Genomic DNA, 16,295 nt, shown 5'->3' with positions numbered 1-16,295 from the left:
AAGGTTACATTTAACTTTGAATTTCTGGGTATTAAGTTTTTAAATTCTAGACATGAAGAAGCTTTAAGTCGAAAGAAGTTTGCAAACTGTGTTTCTGAGCTTTCGTTAGTCCTTTTATGGATGATGGTTTTCATTACCATTTCTTAATAAGATTTCATGCCTGCAACAAACAGTCTGAAATAAAACAAATTTAGTTATCATTTGCCTTTAATGATTATAAGATGTGTCCTAAATGTACAGCACTTAGAGCCACGGTAGGTGCTGATTTATTGGCCAGCAAATTGGATATTCTATTATACCAGTATCATAATATCAGCTTCTCTCCCATTGTTGCAGATCCCCCAGTCACCTCCATTTCACTTTACATTTCTTTATCTGCTGCAGGTGGTGAGGCCAGTAACAACAGCAACACTAGATTATGACCTTGTCCTGAAAGAGCTGGAGTCGGAGGCAAGAAATGAAAATGTCATCTTTGTGTCTGGAGTATCCAAGAAATTAACTGAATCTGACCTTCACCATAAATTCAGCACATTTGGACAGATTGAAGGTGTCTTTCTACCAAGGGACCAGTTAACAGGGAAGCATCGGAAGTATGGCCTTATAAGTAAGTAGCAGAGCCACATTGCTCATGCCAATAGTGCAGAACCACAGTATTTCAGTTCTTTAGCTAAATAGGAATCTCTGCAAAAATGATTATTTCTACTCTTAAAAGCACCTTTGTGTTATGAATACTTAACTTGAAATCAACTCTGTATTCATTTTTTAATTTGTATAAGTAGTTAATTAAACACATATGCAGTCTGAGTCTGTGCCATTTACACTACACTCTTAGAACATTTTGAAATCCACTTGGCAGCCAAAGACACAAGCATAGAAACACACGTTGTACAGTCAGGCTTGCATAAACCATTCCAGTGTTGCAGAGCCAGTAGTATTACACATCTGGCGTAACCCTACATCCCAGGACCTGCACTCGCTCTAGTACTCTCTAGTACTACATTTTACCTGCTCTTTTATTTTGTTATCTCTCCAGAGTACCAGACAGCATTGGGGTCAACTTCAGCACTTTCATCTGAGGTGTTTCTGCACAAAAGGAAAATAAAGATGTGCTGGGCCTACACACCTTTCTACTTGCACACTTGGACCAACCGTAATTCCTATGATACTTTACAGATGTCCAGTACAACAAGAACATTGCTGCCAAATGTGATATCAAGATTCCATGATCAAAAGCTCCATATGGTGGGTTTACTTAAAAAAAAAAGATAAAAACATTTGAATAGATTCTTATATGGAGAGTTTAAAAGTGCAAAAATGCAGTGCTCTGATTAGCTTTCTTTGAAGAAACTGTGCATCCAGTGGAACCTGGCAGTCTTTTGACAGTTGGTACAGAGGGAAAGAAAAGTTTACATTGCACTTGTAGACCTGGCATTGTGCAGGTAACACTGAGGTACATTCTCATCACTGAATGTCTACAGTGCGCCCTCTGATGAGCCTCCTTACTGCTGGGGTGGTCTTATTCTCTTATTCCTTTAAGGGTATTAAGTGGCTGCTATAATTTTATAGTGCCTTTCAAATGTTTCCAGACTGTAATTTAACTGAGTAACAGTTATTTTGATCAGTATGATATTTTAATTGCAAAGCACCAAAATTCAAAATTAGTTTATTTTTTTTATTATTTTTTTTTTTTTTTATGTGACATTACTTTATGCTAGAAAAATAATATGTTGCATAAGTTTCCAATCTCTGTACTGTGGAAGCTCTTGACTTTACACAGCTTCAAAACAGTTACTAATGCTGACACAATTGCCTTACAGTACCAGTGTATCGTTAAAATATTCTGGATAAAATCCCACAGTTATGGGATCATTATTCATGTAGTGAATTTGAAAGACAGCTGTGAAGATGCAGACAAAAGAGAATTCAAAGGGTTACACAAAATAAAACAGTTGCATACATTTAAAAAAAAAAATGCAGAAAAACAAAATCCAAATGCTCAGATGCTCCAGTTGTCCAGCAATAGAAGGTATGTGAAGCCACTGACATGCTGCTTAGAAAACACTACTCCTCAAAAGACTCTTTACAGAAAAGAAGGGCACTTGTGAGAAAATCCACAGAGAGGCCAGCAGTCACTTTGTAAGAGCCACAGAGTTCAGTAGCTGAGAATGGAGTACAAGAGCACCAGCGGCCATAGCAAGAGTTCTACATAACACAGGCCGTTATGGGAGGGAAATGCAGAAGAAGCCGTTACAAATGCAAAACAAGTGCAAAAGCATGGCTGGACTCTGCCAAAAAGCATGCAAGTAACCCAGTTGTAATGTGGGAAATGGGTCTGTGGTCTCATTAGAGCACGTTGGAGCCCTTTGACCAAAATTGAAGGAAATATGTCTGGCACAAGTGTAACACTTCCCACACCCCCGAAAACACCAATATGTTGTGAGGCTGCAATTTGTCAGCAAGGACTGGACATCTGGGCACAACAGAGAGAAGAATGGATGGTGCAAATACGGCAGGAGAGTCTGTTAACTGAAGCGTGTGCAAGAATTCATCTTCATCATTGTGCTTTGGGATTATGGTAACCTTTGAGTGGCTCAAGAATAACAAGATGACTGCCCTAAAACATCCTAAGCCGTGGTATCACTTTGATTAAGAAACTGAGGCAGTATTCAAAAATTGCACAAGCATCTATTAGTTTAAATTAACTAATTTTGAGTGTACAATGCTTTGAAATTAGAATATCATGGAGACCAACATTTTACTGTAGGATTTGTGATTCCGTAAAATTACAAGAATTGGTCAAAGAGCTAAATACATTTTCAAGGCTCTGCTTGTTTCTCTGTCTGTCTTTAATAGTGACCTCCATAACTTTCTGTCATATAGTGCCTTTAACTGTCCATCTATCTGCCCTGTAGCGCCTTATCTATCTGTCTGGGTCTCACCAGTGCTGGACCATTTTAAAAGCGGATAGTTTTTAAACAATATAAGAATGAGAAGCCATAATAACCAAGAAAGAAGAAGTCCTTTCTTTAACAAACATTGAAGTGGAAAATATCCTTCTGTTGCTTTTCAAAGTGATAACCATAGCTAGCAAATTAGTGAAAACATGACATTTTCAAATGATTAAAACAAGGGAAAAAGTACAGAAGATAGGCGTGAAATACTAACGTTATTTTTACTAATTTGTTTTATAAATGTGGTAGTGTACAGTAAGTGTATGTAAATAGTGTGTTACGACAGACATCATTATTCAGAAGTGCTTTGACGTACTTAGAATTATTCTTGCAGCTTCAGTTCTTCACAGTACACCTCAAATTTGTTGTTTGGTGTTATACCACGTGACGTTATGAAAGCACTTAATCCAGTTCAGTGTTGTGGGGTGGTCTGAGCTTATCCCATTGACCACCTCAACAGTAGACAGGGCACTGGTCTATCACATGGTTCACACACACACACACGTGCACTCATACAGGACCAGTTTACAATGACCCGTCAACCTAACACACACATATTTGTCTATGGCAAAGGAGAGGTAATCTGGAGATAAATTCTGACATGGCAATAACGTGCCAACTCCACCCTGACAGTGGCCCATCAAGCAGGTACTGTATGAGATTCCTGTGTTACATATGTGGAAGATCTGCAGCTCTTCAGACACCGTCGGTCATTCATCGTTGTCACTGGTAAGTGGCCTCCCTTAAAGGTGTCCACAGATGTTATGAAAACAAAGTGTGAAAGGTAGTGGCTGGACTAATTATTTGAACAGATTTGTGCACTTTTTCTCAGTCTTGACAGAGCTGATGTTTCTCTACAGGAGGAAAACATTCCTAGGCAAATGAAAAAAATCGACAGGAAGGTGGGGAAACTTTTCAAGTCGCTTCCCATCAAAACATTTTGTCTGCTGCTATTACCAGGGCAAGACAGGTAACGTGATATATTGTGTGTTTTTTTGCTGCTGTGAAAGTTTTAAAATTCGGACTGTGACCTAGTGGCTAACTCCCTGACTCACTGTACAACCATGATAAACTCAACCGTCTTGTGCGAAAGTTATTCAAAAAATGTAAATTATACCTATTTGTATAAATAAGTCAATGGATCAAACCCTTGGGATGATATTCAGTGTATAAAGGCACTGTATAAAGAAGAGCCCATTTATGTTTGTACATGCATAATGAAGAACCAAATGCACTTTTCTAAATCTCTGTCTGATTGCTGCTGCCATCCCAGTGCTACACAGGAAAAACAAACTTAACCTTTTGTATCCTGATTGCATTGAACTCGATGGCAGTTTCCCTGCAGCCCTACATGACTGAAAGTGATGGACATTTGGTCCTCAACATTTTCTGTATTTACCACGTGCTCGTAAAACTACAAGGCACCTTCTTGATTATGCATAAACAATACAGTTAGGTTGAAACAGACTCCATATTTAGTATACAAAGGGTTAAGGGGGACTTTTCTTCTCTAGCGTCTGGGGCTCATTATTACAGTAAACTGGAGACTAGAAGGTAAATATTTCATGAGGCACATATGTCTGGCCCAGTGACACCTGTGACCTTATCTGATGGCTCTCTGTAATTTCCAAACATACAAAAACATGCACATATTGTCATTTTTAGTTGTATTTAGCTACATCGATAGTCATGTTCCATCTGTATATATGTGCACATGAAACGGGACGAATTTTGTTAAAGTAAATTTGTGACATTTACACTTAAGGAAATTTGTCCTGACAGTTGAGTTTTCATTGAGAATTTCTTTTTAGCATTTTATTGAATTTATTAAAAGCAAATAACATTCCATACAAGCAAGTTAGCTTTTACAGAACTAAGCTCAAGTCAAATATATGGTTGAGATATTTTAAGGTCAGCGCACTGTCAAAATCTCCATTGGTGAATATGCAAACTCTTTGTTGAACCATGGCCAGGACGAATATGCACTTAGATGTCTGATTATTGCAGCCCTCCAACCACCCCCGTTTTCGCCTCATTGTTTTCAGATGTATCCATTGGTGGTTTCATATTAATTTGCCTTAATTTTTTTGCAGATCTAATGGAAGTCTGCCTGGCCTTTGTATGACTTCAATAAAGCGCATCCCGTCCAATGCATTAGGGACATCATGAAGAAGACTTTTAGTTGTTACATCATGGGACCTTCGGCTTAGAGGACAAAACTTTTATGATCTACTATTTATTTAGTTTAACTTTTATTCTGCATGGCGGAATTATTGCCAAAATTGCTTTTATTCAATTATGCTACATTTTTATATTCGGCTACAAATAAAAGAAAAAACAACTTGAGGTCAACCTCCTCCCCCAATCTTTTTGGAAAGCCAGAAGGCAGAGCACCGAGAGAAGGTCATAAAAGTGTGTCGAGTCACTGCAGGCGCAGCCAACTCGGAGATGCAGAGGTGCGCGCGCGCACGAGCGCCCAGCCGTCGGCTATTAAGTTCACTCTCGGAGAGGAATTCTTGTGGTCGGTGTGGAAGAATCGAATTAAGATTAAAAAAAAAAGAAAGAAGACTCAAAAACGGATTTATGTTAAGTATTCATTTTGGTTTGCAGACAGATTGTTATCTTTGAAATGTGCTACCTTCATTAAGTGCAAAGAGATCACAATGTGAGCCTCGTTTCACTTGCCGTGCTTACTCTTCATCGCTGATGTCGTGTCGGCCTCATGTCCAGCAGGTGGCAGCAAACTCCGCTCCGGCCCGTGACGCTGACTGCAGGTCATTTAAGGTCCTTATTACGAAATGGGGGGTGAATATTTTGGCGTATGCGTAGGCAATTGTGAGCCGCGATAAATGGGTGTTTTAGTGGGCATTTAACACATGCAGCCTGTGGGGACTGTAAAAATGTTTTCTTTTACTTGAAGGATCGCATAGTCGCTTTAATTTAGATAAAGCAGTGGCGTTAGAAAGTCGATCTGTTCTAAAGTTCTTCAAAGTTTAAACTTCTAATAACGCTTATGTTTTACTGCTTTGTGTTCTTAAAGTGAAATCCAGGCGACTTCGGAGAAAGTCTGATATTTTTCATGGCTGTTACTTCCAGTAAGCGAGTGAGGAAAACGTATCGATTGGTTTGTATTAAGTGGACGGCTTGAGCGCAAGCCGCCTAATTTTACGAATCGATTGTGATTAGGCTTCAAGAAGAAGTATCGTTTTGTTTCTTTTTTAACGTAACCCCAACCCGTAAAGTATTCTGTGCTTGTATGATGTCAGTAAGAAAGATGGGATTGTTTATTTCAGCCGGCGTGATTCACTCCGTAACGTCTGGTCAATGTGACGTGGACCTGCACTTTAATAATGGCACTCCTCCAGCCACACTGAGCTTAAAATGGTAAAGATATTCAATTAGGAAACGCACATCGCATAAAAGAAAGTTCCGCGGGGTTCCAGAAACATTTTTCCGAAGTGATTCAGTTTCATGACTGACCATTATCTGATGCTGTTGGAATGAAAGGCATTACAACGTTAAGCTCAGTCAGCGCTCCGAGTGCCGGCAGCGCCCCCGCCTGGTAGAACTCGGCAGCTCCGTGAGATGAGTACCGCTCTGACGTTCCCTGGATTTCTAGGAATGTCCCTTCCCCGTTGCTATATTTGGAGGTGATTTCTAGGAAAATAGTGCTGGTCAGGACCGTGTGCCTCCATATACAGAGCGAGGCATACGCTGTAAAGTTTTCATTTATTCGCGCGAGAGAAAGGCTGTCGCCACGCTCCGGCGGTTCTGGAGTTTTTCTTTCTTTTTTAACGATTCTTTTCAGCCTTGGCGCCTGGCAGTCACCCTTGTCATGAGATTTACTGCCAGTGTGGGGACCTGTGTGAGGATCGTCAAGTTGCAGCTGGATGGCTGCACGCCCCTCCGGAGGGCTCTGCTCCTTTCGCTCCGCATTTCTCCTTCTTGCAGTGCGGTGCACTTGCATGACCGATATTTGGATGTGGAACCCCCCCCCAGAGCCCCCGCCTCCTCCCGGCACACACCCCTCTACCCCCCCCCCCCCCCCCCCTGCTGGCCTCTTGATAGCCTGTGGCGTGACCATGAAGAAATATTTGAAGATCTTTACATTGCAATGAGTCAGGGTTGCCAGACAAGACAGCCCAAACCAGTAGGAGCACGCAGAGCCCCTTAAAGGAACAAAGGGCGAAATGAAGACGCGCAGCCTCACTGGAAGGGGGGCACTGAGCGCAGCAGCACGGTGAGTTGGCCGCGATCTCCCTGGAGCTTCTTAGCGGTGTGAATTACGGTTATTAGAAAAGGACCGCGCTCAGTAGAGGCGCGTCTGCCGCTGCACCTGGCATGACCGGAAAACGCGCGCGCGCGCGCGTGTGTGTGTGTGTTTGTGTGTGCGGCACGGCACGGCACGTTAACGACTGGCAGTCATTTCAAGCGATGTCTTTTTGGGCCAGGGCGTGTTCCGCGTTTCGTTCTACAGAACGGGCTTCCGACTCCGTAATCCAATTAAAAGAGCGAGCCTTGCGCGCTGCTGCTGTAGTCAGACAGCTTGTGTCTGAGAACTCCTGGGAGCCACCGGCGGCGACGACTGGCACTCTGTGCCATTCGCGTGAGACACTTCAGAACCTGCCCGAATGTTAGGGACGGCAGTAGAAATCTCTCGGAATGCCGGGGTTCGCTGGTCATGTCGGAGGAGGCGGTGGCGTCTGGCCTCGAAGGTCCGACTCCTGTGCCCGTCTCAGTAGCTGTCACTGTGTGCAGGTTAGAGAGCCATGCGAATGAAATGATGTGCCGGCGACGGCTTGGAGCTGTGTGTGTTTCCGTGAATTCAATCTGTCTGTGTTATATAGCGCCTTTCATTGTACAGTTGCTCTCCTTTTTAAGATTATAGCGTCTTTCATGTTTGTCTCTGTGTACCGTATAGTTCTTTTTATTGTCTTGGCACCCTTCACATCTGTCTATTCATCTGTTTCGCTGTGTGTCTCTTAGTATTAATCTTAAAGACAACTAACAGAAATAAACTCGCCCATCAGTGAATGTTACGGACGGCTAAAGGACCGCGGTATATTTGTAAGTTCTGTCCACAGTAAGTATAATAGATATCCTCTTTCATAGGCCATGTTTTATGGTGCTATTCATATCTTACTATCATATAGTACATTTCATATCCCAATTCACCTATGTGCATTATATAGCGCCTTTCATATGGTTCTGTTATGTAGTGCCTTACATATACAGGGTGGTCCAGATCTAATTATGCAATTACAGTATTGCATTGCATTAAAAGTTGCACAGTTAGATCTGGACCACCCTATACAATACAAAAAGGTGAATACATAGATATTAAAGGCAGTATAAATGATAATGAAAGTCACTATGTGATACAAATAGTTGAATAGATATATAGTGCCTTTCATTCATTATTTAAGATACTGAATTCAAGCCACTAATACAAACATTTCAATATACAGTATATCATTTTTCATTCTTTATTCTTTATGCCTTTAATATCTATGCATTGATCTATTTTTATTGTATAGTGCCTTTCCCACACTATTATTTAGTGTCTTTCATATCTGTAATAAATTGTAAATGTCCTTGTCTTTTATAGTGCTTTTCTTATTCAGTTTTATAGCTTATTTCATAGTTTACCTTTTATAGCATCTTTCATACAGTATGCATTATATACTTCCTTTTTTAGCTTTCTAGTTACCTTACCTACATTATATGCTTCATCTATAATGTTTTTCGTATTTATCTGTAATATACTGCACCCTTCATGTCACGCTCTGTTCAAATATTTGCAATGTTTAGTGCCTATCTTTATCTATATTATATAGTGCCTTTCATTGTCTACTTTTGCTTTCCATATGTGTATCACATACTGTCTTTCATTGTCTGTATTTTATACCACTTTTCCTATCCTTCTGTCTAGCTCTTTATTCAATTATTTGTAATATATAGTGCCTTCCATTTATTATCTTTTAAAGTGCCTTTCATCCATCCATTTTTTAAACCCACTTTATCCAGAGCTGGGTTGTGGGGAAATTCAGCTGAACCTAGCAAGCATCGGGCACAAAGGCATTAACAATCCTTGAACAGGGTGCCAGCAGGGTGAATACATATACACACACACACACACACACACACACACACACACACACACAGCCAGTTTAGCATCGCAAGTTCACCTAACCTGCAAGTCTTTGGACTCTGCAGACACGGAGAGCACCTGGCACGTGAACCCTGGCCTACTTGTTGCAAGACAGAAGCGACACCACTGTGCTAGCCACCTTTCATACAGTATCTATTTAGTATTTAATGCCTTTCACATCTGTCTTCAACTATTTGTATTGTATGGTGCCTTTCATACTGTATCTATTATACTGTTCCTTTCATTGTTTTACTTTTATATCACTTTTCTCAATGTCTGCCAAACTTTTCGTTTGATATTCTGCCCATTTATCTTTTATAGTGCCTTTCACTATCTTTTGACATGTTTTTCATACAGTATCTATCTATTGTATAGTGCATTTCATATCTGTATTAAATATTATCTTCACTCTATCCATCAGTCTGTCTATTCAACTCTTGGCATTATATGGCACCTTCCACACTCTGTCTTTTATAGTGTCTTTCCTAAAGTGGCCATCTTTCTGCCTACCTACACTATCCATCCCTCTCTCAACGTCAGACTCCTGTCACTGTCCCTGTCACTCAAGGCAGCCGTTGGAAGCTCCATTAGGCATTAAAGATGGCTGCAGCCTTCTCTGTTTAATGTTGCCAGGTGCTTTTGCAGTTACAGAATGAGACCACATCATGGCTCATTAGAGATGGCAGCCCAGTGAGAGCCAACTGGAGTTTAGCAAAGCTTCTTGGATACTGCTGTGGCAGTTCTTAAAAGCAGGTTAGAAATGGCTGCAGGAAGTCTTTGCCCTCATACAGTGACGCCAACACCAGGCTGGTTAGAAGAGGTGGCCACTGCTGGCTGGTCCCCATCATGAGTGTGGAGCTCAACGTTGAGTTGATGTCCTGGAGACCTGCACAGGAGTTACATGAGGGCAGGTTGGACAGAGTCTGCCAAAGCCATGACAGGTTCTGGATGTGTCTAAGCAGAACAAAGCTGAGTGCCTGCTCAGAACCTTTAGTGCAACAAAGCTGGGTGGCATGCTAGCTAGTGCTGTTACACAAGTGTCTTGGGTTCAAATGGTACGCACAAATTTCACCTTTGTGGAGTTTGCATGTTCTCTTTGTGTTCAGGTGGGTTTTCCTCACGCATTCCCACAGATATGAAGGCTATACTAACTGACGACTCCAAATAGAGTAAGTGGCTGTGGGTGAGTGCAGGACTGGGCACTTCAAAGGACTGGCGACCAGCTGTGTGCTCAATGCTGCCAGTATGGACTCCAGCTTCTGGAAACCCTAAAACGTGAATGGAAGGCTGTAAAAATGACCAAAGATGATAGACATGGCAGAAGAATGTGTCAATGGTGATTAGAAAACATTGAAAATGTGGCAGCTTGCTGCTGGTTAGACAAAGAAAAGCAATAAGTGAAAGTGTGTTTGGGACAGTGACCACCATCTTTGAAAGGTGGGAGGTTAATGTCGACAAGAGCAGCGAAATGAACTATTTAGTCACTGCTGGCTGATTAGAATCATCAAGGCCGCTGCAGTTTAGCAATCAATCAAAATGGATTCCAGATCACAAGGTTAGCACCACAGTAACACATCCAAGCGAGTTAGCGACAGCAGACTGCAAGGTGGACAACTCAGAGTCGGGAGGAGCTTGAAGTACAATCAGGCCGTCTTCACTGTGTGCCCCCTTACTGTACGGACCTCTGCTGTCTTTGATACAGCTTTTAATGTCTATTTGTTCCACTGTTTATATTATATAGTGCCTTTTGTATCTGTTCAGCTCTTTGCATTGTCCATCTTTAGTAGTATCATTCATACAGTATCTATTACATAGCACCTTTCATATCTTTGTATTATATAGTGCCTTTCATTGTCTGTCTATTCTGTTTTTTATTTTGTATCTCCTTTCACTATCTTTTCTGACGTCTTTCATGCAGTCATATATATCAATCATATAATGTCTTTCCTATCTTTCTAGCTACTACCTATATTAAATTCTTCCTTTCAAGGTGTTATATTGTTATTGTTGTGAATTTCCCATTGGGATTAATAAAGTATCTATCTATCTATCTATCTATTTCTCTATATTATATGGTGCCTTTCATATTTCTATGTATCTGTTCAACTATTTGCATTATATACTGCCTTTAACTGTCTATCTTGTATAATGTTTTGTATTTTTATTAGTTGGCATCTTTCATCGTCTATATTTTATACTGTTTTTCATATCTGTCTGTACTGACTACAACTTGTGGGACTAACAATGAGCTGTCGGCAGAAATGAAACCATTCCATAGTTCTTACAAGTGGGCCGTGTGGGTGCCTTGTGGCCCAAGCGGCTCCTGTTACAATGTTGTTTTATTGTGGTCTCCCTCCAAATTCTCCCCATGTCTTACCACACAGTCCCCTGGCTCGTTCCGTGAACTGTTTATTCCAAACTTCGCCCCAATGTGGGCACCATGCATGTATGGAACAGAAAACTACAATCCACTGTAAAACATGTAATTATCTTGTCCCAAATCCCAACCTGGCCACTGTCTCTCCGCTGTAGGCACGTTTTCCTTTTGGTCCAGTTCCACCTCCGTCTTAACATTATGGAGGTCAACTTGAGAGAGGACTCTAGATTGGCCCCACTACGAGGAGTAGGTGGATGTGAGCCCACTGCTGAACTGGCACACCCTGTACTTCACCTTTCACAATGCTCGCCTGAAAACGAATGAACAATTAATAAATAAGGCAGCCGGTTTCAGCTTGGCCCGAAATGCCGCCTGGTTAGGCTGCCAAGCGACTATCCTGAATATGGCAGGATGAATGTGAGGACATTAAGTGCGGCTACCGAGAACGATGAGCGATAATCACGTGAGTGGATCAAACTCAGCAGCTGTGCTGAGACCTAAACTGGTTAGAGGCAGCTACAGATTATTTTTTTCATGCAATCATTGCCAGCTATTTGAATCTACTACGTCTTTATAATTTAGAGGCTTTAAGCCATACAAAATTGATACTTGTAAAATCGTCAACATCCAACGACCCATTTCCAAAGCTCCTAATCATGTTCAGGCTTACCGGTGTCAATCCCAGCAGCATCGTGCGCAAGGCTGGCGCCACCCCGGCCGGGACGCCGCTCCTTCACCGGACAGGCACGAGCTCAGCCATGCGTTTTAGTAAAGGCGACGTCTGCTAATTACGAAAAGGAACTTGCAAACACAATTCGCACCCGCACCAGACTGTTCCGTGCCTCGCTTGAACCCCTGAAAGACATCCTTCCCCACCCGGTTTGAAGATTTCGGGTGGATCGTGACGCACCCGTCTAAGCCCACGGCGAGTGCCTGAAGTCATCGCTGGCGTATTGGCGAGGAGACGTTACGCGGGACGCGGCGCCCGGTGCTTTTCTGGGAGGGGTTGCTTACTCGTTCGTTTAGGGTTTGGTTTGAGCCTGTGCGCGGCGGCAAGTTCGGGACGTCTCGATTTCCGGACGCTTCTTCGTCATCTAGCAGATCGCACTTTAATCTTATGTTTATCGCAAGGTAAAAATATATACATTTTCTATTTAAAAAGTATTGTTCAGTAGCCATCTAAAAGTGTCCTTTCCACCGCGCTCACTCTTAACATCTTTGTGGCGCTCCCTCGTTGTTCACGTGGGGGGCTTGGCGGCTCCTGTAGTGTACTACTTTGCCACTTAAATTCTCCAAATGGATTATTTTTTAATCCGGAAGATGTTTTCTTAAAGTTCAATCGAAGGCACTATAAACGGCCTGCAGCGAGAAACTGTGACCCTTAATCCTCATTTACTTGAATAGCATCATTCGCGCAATCTCACATGTCTTCATTAACAGTTGTGTGAGAGATCTGAAGGCTGCTCGGAGATGGCTGGCATTTTTGGAAATGTTCCACACTCGACCGTGTCACTTTAAAATGAACGCCTGCCCGATACCAGGCGACTTGTTCGTACGCTGCCCCTCAAAAGCCCCGGAGCACCGCTGGATGGGAGGGTGGGGTGCGGCTCGGTGGTTGCTCTTGCTGCTGCTTCTTCTTCTTGTATTCCAAGCCGGACTCCGCACCTCAGATCTAGAACCCTGGCCCATCTTGGAGGTCGTTACACGTTCTTGTGATTTCAGGCTCGGGATTTTGGGGGCGAGATGAGTTTGCGTCCAAATCCAACTGGCCCGCAAAGTCCCGCTTCTGGTGCTCACGATGATCCACGAGAGACGATCGACCCGCTCGTTGTGAAGCGCTCGTACCTGGCCGATGCCCCGCGGAAGATGAAGCGCCGTACTGGGAATCGGAACACGCGAGGACGTTTAGTTCGACGTTTCCTGATCCCTAATCGTTCTTTTATCTGGCGTACATTTTTTTATTAACGATGTAAGTACAGGCTGTATTTATTAGTGAATAGGACCAGCTTGTAAAGTCGTTTTAAAAATGTATCTAACTAAGAATGTCCACCGTATTTTGCAACTTGATTATGATAATTACCATTTTATTATAAGTTCGTCTCAGGCATTGAACTTAGTGAGTCTTTTTCAAGTTCAATTTTATGTGTTAAATTAGGTTTTTTTTTTTTTTTTTTTGGGTCAGTCAAGTTGTTGCTGCCCCCCTCCAAGGCGCACACTACGGCTGTTCACTTAAATATAACCAGGACCATCTGGCTGTCTTCAGAGTACGAGATCGTAAAGGGTATCGACCCTTTTTCACTTCTTCTAAATGACTTTTTAGCGCACAAATTGTCTTAGTGGCCACTGCTTGACAAAACTGAAAGATATCCCGCGGCTCGCCGGCTAAGTGGTGCGCCGACAGGAGGGCAGCGCAGCGCAGGGTAGTCCGGCACAGGCGGCCGACTCGGCGGGTAGAGTAGCGCAGCGCAGCGCCCTGACATCTCACACGGTCGGGAAGTGCAGTTTGATCTGCCCTTTAGCCTCGAGGCAACGCGCGTTAATTTGATCGTGTTGGAAAAAAAAGAATCGCTTTACTTCGTTAAAAAGTCAATCACACCCTTTCATTTCTGGGGGCAAGGGCGTGCCTTCACATTCAGCAGGGAAAATGAGGGACTTTTAGGGGCAGTTGTGTTTCAGGTACACCATCATAATGCCCCTAAAAATCCTTATTGCTCTTGCAGTAATCAGCAGGCTTGTGCAGTGACTTGAAACCAGAAAAAAAGACAGGAGGGTAAATAATATAATGAAATATGAATAAGGGAACACTGTCGAACCTGCTCAATGGAATCCAGAAATGAATATTATATTATGTTTTATCATTCTCAAGATAGTGCTTTGAATTAAGCAGGATGGATAATATAATATGCATAACCTTCTCAACCCAGCATAGGGCAATTCAGGATGGCTGAGGCCCAATAGATGATACATTACATGATTGTCATAACGCTGATTTGAATTAAGCACGTTTGATCGTACAATATGCACAATATTTTCAAACAGACTCAATAGAATTCAGGGTGGCACATGCCTAATATAATATTCTCATGACACTATTTCAAATTAAGCAGGTTTGATAATATATATAACATTCTTATACCTGCTTAATGAAATGGCAAAGGGCTAATATGAAATGATATAAGTAATTCTCGCAACCCTGACAAAAAGTAAGGAGGTTTAATAATATAATATGCACAGTATTTTTAAAATGAACTTAATTGAATTCAGGGTGGCAGAGGCCTAAAATAATATTATTCTAATGACACCAATTCAAAATAAGTAGGTTTGATAATATAATATGTAGCATTCTTAAACCTGCTTAATGGAATTCAGGGTGGCAGAGGTCTATTATACTGTAATTTAATAAAATATACAGTTGATCCTTATTGCACTGATTTGAATTAAGCAGGTCTGACAATGTAATATGCATAACATTATTAAACCTGATTAATGGAATTCAGAAACGCAGAAGCCTATTATATAATTATATTACTTTCATGACACTAATTCAGATTAAACAGGTTTGATAATATAATATGTATAACCTTCTCAACCCTGCTTAATGCAATTCAGATGGCAGAGGCCTAATTTAAGGTATATAATTCTCACAACACTGATTTGAATTAAACAAGTTTGGTAATATGCGTAATATTTTCAAATGGGCTTAATTGAATTCAGGGTGGCAGAGGCCTAATATGATATTATTCTAAGAACACTGGTCCAAATTAGGCAGGTTTGATAGTATAATATGTAGCATTCTTAAACCTGCTTAATGGAATTCAGGATGGCACCAGCCTAATATAACTTGTAAAATAGAATATAAATCCTTAGAGCACTGATTTGAATTAAGCAGGTTTGATAATATGTGTAACATTTTCTAACATGTTTAATTGAATTCAGGGTGGCAAAGGCCTAATATAATTAAAAATATATATATATAATAAATCCTTACAGCACTGATTTAAATTAAGCAAGTTTGATAATATAATATGCATAACATTTTCAAACCTGCTTGATTGAATTTAGGGCCATATTATATATTATATTATATTATATTATATTATATTATATTATATTATATTATAACACATCTGAATTTAACATGTTAGATAATGTTATAATACTTCAGTGGAGGAATAAAGAAAAATGATACGAGTTAATTTTCACACTAAATAAAGAGCTTTTTATGTTTTTATCCTTTTCTTCACACAAACATGGCATTTTACTGTTGAGACTTCATCACACTAATCTGGCAGCTTTCCTGTAAAAGGAGATTCAAAAACTTTGTAACTTACTGTTTTTTAATGTATTTATTTTTTTTAGCATGTATTGTATATCTTTTCTTTACCTGCCCTCGTATGTTTAATTGTAACTTTTGTAGTATTATTTTTGACACTCATGAAAATGGCACTTTAAGGAATTGCCTCTTGTGATTACTTTTCAGTCCATCACTTATTTTCATTATTGCGTATCAAAGCACCAAAATTTACAACACCAGGATTAAACTTTGAATTATATTGTTTTAATTTTTGTTGACATGATATATTGTGCAGTGCTTTCAAAAAGATAAATTAACAGTAATAATGACATTTCTAAATTTTCATTAAAGAGTATTATGTGTAAGAAAGTAATATACAGTACACAGGTGCTGCACGTTTGATATTGAATTAAATAAAGCAGTGGTTTTCAAGTTTGGCTCCCATGTTAGTTATGCTTTATCTTTACAGATTTGTTTTTTTTTTTTATATCAGAAATCACAAAATGCGTAGGCTAAATTTTT

General features: G+C 40.8%; 1 protein-coding gene and 1 long non-coding RNA gene across 2 annotated transcripts in view; both read left to right on the top strand.

Moving 5' to 3' along the window:
* Positions 1–5,426, top strand: part of LOC114660893 (RNA exonuclease 5-like) — a 56,365-nt gene extending 50,939 nt beyond the window's left edge. Inside the window, exons 16-19 of the mRNA XM_028813875.2 lie at positions 385–604; positions 1,034–1,242; positions 3,812–3,921; positions 5,045–5,426. Of these exons, the coding sequence (XP_028669708.2) occupies positions 385–604; positions 1,034–1,242; positions 3,812–3,921; positions 5,045–5,120 (615 nt within the window). The 3' untranslated portion in view covers positions 5,121–5,426. The remainder of the gene's footprint in view (positions 1–384; positions 605–1,033; positions 1,243–3,811; positions 3,922–5,044) is intronic.
* Positions 5,427–6,100: 674 nt separating this feature from the next.
* The window catches only part of LOC127529601 (uncharacterized), a 113,195-nt gene continuing 103,000 nt past the window's right edge, over positions 6,101–16,295 (top strand). Inside the window, exon 1 of the long non-coding RNA XR_007936218.1 lies at positions 6,101–7,191. This is a non-coding gene — a long non-coding RNA (uncharacterized LOC127529601). The remainder of the gene's footprint in view (positions 7,192–16,295) is intronic.

The sequence above is a fragment of the Erpetoichthys calabaricus genome, chromosome 11, assembly GCF_900747795.2.
Source record: "Erpetoichthys calabaricus chromosome 11, fErpCal1.3, whole genome shotgun sequence".
NCBI classification, from domain to species: Eukaryota; Metazoa; Chordata; class Cladistia; order Polypteriformes; family Polypteridae; genus Erpetoichthys; species Erpetoichthys calabaricus.
This window is presented reverse-complemented; position numbering and strand designations above follow the sequence as displayed.